The 4,037-nt window shown below is 29.3% G+C and overlaps 1 protein-coding gene across 1 annotated transcript; it reads right to left on the bottom strand.

Moving 5' to 3' along the window:
* Positions 1–3,307: 3,307 nt before the first annotated feature.
* On the bottom strand, positions 3,308–3,830 carry EIN_301200 (hypothetical protein; the record flags this gene model as incomplete). The annotated part of the gene is made up of 2 exons (XM_004256684.1): positions 3,308–3,798; positions 3,824–3,830. 2 exons carry the CDS (start codon positions 3,828–3,830, stop codon positions 3,308–3,310), a joined length of 498 nt encoding a protein of 165 aa, XP_004256732.1.
* Between the last annotated feature and the right edge of the window lie 207 nt (positions 3,831–4,037).

The raw sequence follows: 4,037 nt of genomic DNA, 5'->3' as shown, positions 1-4,037 counted from the left end.
TTCAGTCAATAAAATAAATTTGTGTTTAATAGATTATAATATTTTTCTAAAGAAAAATTAAACTCATTATTAACCTGTTTGAAGGTTTTAACGTTGTGTTATCATATAATAATAGTTCATATACTATAAATAATAATATAATTTTTTAAATTTTAAAAATACAATTCATTGTCTTCATAATATATCGGTTTCAAAATTTGTAAATTGCTTAAAACTTTTTATTATATATTCCTATATAAAATCATTGTTTTTGTATTAAAAATATACTATTTATTATAGGTATTTATTATAATTATAATAGTTTATTGTGTGATTACTTGTTGTGTGTTTACTGTTTGTAATCATAAAAGAACAAATATCAATAAAAATGTTTTTAATAATTTCAGTTTATTATTTTTTGAAAAAAATATAAAAAAATGACAACTTTTTTTGATATATCTCGATATTTTAAAAAAATTGGTGAAAATTGCCCGATTTAATGGGTGACAATATTATTTATTTAATATGTGATTTGTTAATGGTAAATAAACGGTTTGATATGCCAAACCAAATAAATCAATAATTTAAAATAAAAGCTAAAAGAGGCGCAGTTGTAAAAAATATATAAAACAACACCAGTTGTATTTATTGGAACAAATAAAAAAGTTGGACAAAAATACCCAACAATAACCTCTATACTACAAAAACGTAGTACAAAAAAAGAAAAAATTGAACGTTTTTTTACATTAAAAAGAACATAAAGAAAATCTTTTTGTTCCGTAACGGCTCTGTGGCTCACCTAAAATCTTTATCAGTAGAATGAATGATTTGAATTGAATTTTTTATATATGTATATTGTTCATGTATTTTATTTAAAATAGTATTGGTTTGAATAGATAAACTTATCATCATAACAATTCTATAAATTTTTAACATGATAAAAGTGGCAACATGAAATCAACAACAATTATTAACACGGAACTTGACTGCTTTATGTATTTGTCTAATTATAAATGCTTCGAGTTAATCAACGAAAACACATACTTGTATGCTAATCAGAAAAGAACTAGAAAATGGTATCCCATTGATGTCAACGAAATGAAAGCTTTTATTCATGTGGCAATAAAATAGTGTGTAAATAATGATAATAAAAACCAATTCAAAAGAAGTTTCACCCTTTTACCTTGCTATTTTTCTGGATATTGTCACGATTGCAAAGAAAAAAAACAACTGCCTGTTGTGACATTTGTAGTGCAACCTTATCCACTTAATCATGTGGTGATTACAATCGCGTTTTATGTGGTGAATGCTTAAAAAGATAGCTTGATTTTATTGTTATTCATTTTGTTTTTTATTTTTTACAAAAGGATCTGGATAGAAAATATCCAGTTTTCCCTTTCCAGCAAAAAAATTGGCAAAAACGAGTGACTTCCTAAGGTTAAAAATGACCGCGGCAAAAAGTCTCCATCTGTGAAGAAAAGGTTTTGGAGATCGCAAAAACAAACATAACTATGGATTTTACTAAAACTACTTTATTTTTGTCATAAAAACAAAGAAAATATACCGCTTTTCATTTTAAAATGCATTTTTGAGACAAGTTCCAAATTTTTCGCTGTTGCGTAATAAACCCTGCTTCAAATTAAAATCATTTTATTTTAGTTTGAATGATTTTATTTTTGGTTTTTAATTGAAAAAAATCATTATGAAAAAGGTAATAATAATTTTAAATGAGATTTAAATAAAATTAAATATAAAAACAAATAAACTCTATAAACATACATGGAAAACGAGTTAACAGCACTCTCAGCACTCTGCACTAACGCAGCAAAGGCGGTGTCAGACCTCAACAAAAATAAAAGGGAATACAACTTTGTTGACAACAAGTCACTTAACATTGATCAACGCATCGAAAATGCAGAGGGACACTTCGACAGACTCGATGAGGTATTTGATAGAAAGAAGAACATCACAACTTTACTCAACACAATCGTCACTGATTTGGACAACACATCAAACAAAATCAAAAGTGAGATAAGTCTGTATTCAACACAGAGTGACAACGACAAGTTGTATGAGATATTCAATGTCAAAATAGCACTTTATGAGGAAAAGTGTAAAATGGATATAAAACCACTTGAAGATTAAATTAACAGAATCAAACAAGCAAAAAACAATAAAATTGATCAAATTATGAAATCGGAAAAATTCATCAATTCAAAAAGACAACACGACAACGATGAAGAGAAAGAAGAAGAGACAATGAAAAGCGAACACATCACACTTGAAGAAAAAGCCGGTCTTGAGAAGTTGACGGGAATGAAGATTGCTAATGTTGTGTTTGACTCAGACAAAAACGATTGGTCAATGTACACTCCAGTGTTTAATGCAAAAGTTATCAACAAAAGCAACTTGTGCTTTTTGGTAGAAGACACAAATCACAACAAGTTTCGACAGTTGCAGCATATCTACTCTTTGTGTCCCGTTGTATCTTTCTGAAGTATGTTAATTGAAAAGTAGTTTGGTATTTTTATTTATTATGGGGTTTTTCAAACTTAAAACTATAGTAAAATTATTAAAAACATATTAAAGTTGATATTTTTAATTTGAAAACAAATAGCACAAATGTTGATATAATTATTTATAATTAATAATTTAGTAACACAATTTATTTTTTAAAGCAAAAAACTAAGAAAAGATCAATAAACATAATTAAAATATTACAATTGACAGTATATAGTAAATTGACTATTTTAAATAAATAAAAACATCAGTGATGTTGTGAAATGAATCGCTACTTTTAAATGTATTTTTGGGTTCTACAGATAAAGTTAATATGATTAAATCAATTTGTATCGATTTTGTATCGAAACCCTGGTGATGTTCTCTTATTAAAATAGAACATCACAATCTTTTTTGTCATTGGAAATATCCATCACTCAATGAAAATTATTTGAAAAGGCATCTTTGAAGACTCAAGGCATCTAGTTGAAATTAAACTATAAAAATAATAAAAATATTATATTTTTGACAACTAGACTCTTGTATTTTAACTAAATTTTAATTTAAAAAAACTATAAAACAATGTAATAATAATTTATCCTTGTCTTTTTGTGTTTTACTTGAATTGAATTGTTCGTAGATTTAAAAGTAATTGCACTCACCCGATTAACTTCAAGTTGTTTGTTGTTCAGATATTCACCAAATTTTCTGATATGTCTTCCAACTCAACAATTATCAATTCATCGTCTCTGACCGATTGTTGTGTCTTCTTCAAATCCGATTGTGTCTTACCAATTTGAGTGTTGAAAGTAGACTCCTTCTGTTCGAATTATGCAAGCTTTCTCTCGGCCTCTTCGACTTTTCTGGCATACTGTTTAGCTTGTTTCTTAGCTTTAGCAGCCGCGTTTTGTGCTTCTTCTTTTTCTGTTTCGATTCCTTCCAATTCTGTTTCATATTTTGCTTTCAATTTAGCAATAGAAGCTCCAGTAGCACCGGCGTCTGCCAATTTAACTTCAGCGTCGGTGACTTTGGCTCTAAGTCTTTGAGTTTCCTTGTCGGGTTTTTGTTTCATTGCTCTCTCTTTCTCAAGTTGCTTCTGTGAATCAGCCTTTTGAGCAGTCAACGAGTTAATAGACTTCTCGGCGTGTTCCTTATATTCACCGAATTCGTTTTCGTTCTCCATCACTTCTCTGAGTTTGTCTGCATATTTCTTCTTCCGTGCTTTAGCCTGTTGAGCGGTGGTTCTTTCAAGATCAAGTTGCTCATTCAATTCAGTTAATTCCTTCTCATAAGTGTTCTTTGACTGTTTTAAAGTGTTGCCTCCAATTCAGTCTTCAGCTCAGACAAGTCATCTTCAAGTTTGTCGCATTCGTCTTGTTTCTCGTCGAGTTCAGTATTTGTTCTCATCAATTCTTCGGAAGTGGCCTTATAGTCTCTCATAGTCTCGACCTTCTCTTGTTATTTGCTTCATCTAAGTTGAACTGGACTTCCTGCAATTTGCTCTCAGCAGCCTTTCGAGCAGCATCTACATTGTCAGCTTTCTGTCTTTCTTCATCAAG

The sequence above is a fragment of the Entamoeba invadens genome (assembly GCF_000330505.1).
Source record: "Entamoeba invadens IP1 unplaced genomic scaffold scaff_1105074725689, whole genome shotgun sequence".
Classification (NCBI taxonomy): domain Eukaryota; phylum Evosea; order Mastigamoebida; family Endamoebidae; genus Entamoeba; species Entamoeba invadens.
Note: the sequence above shows the minus strand (reverse complement) of the source record. Positions and strands in the feature narration are given on the sequence as shown.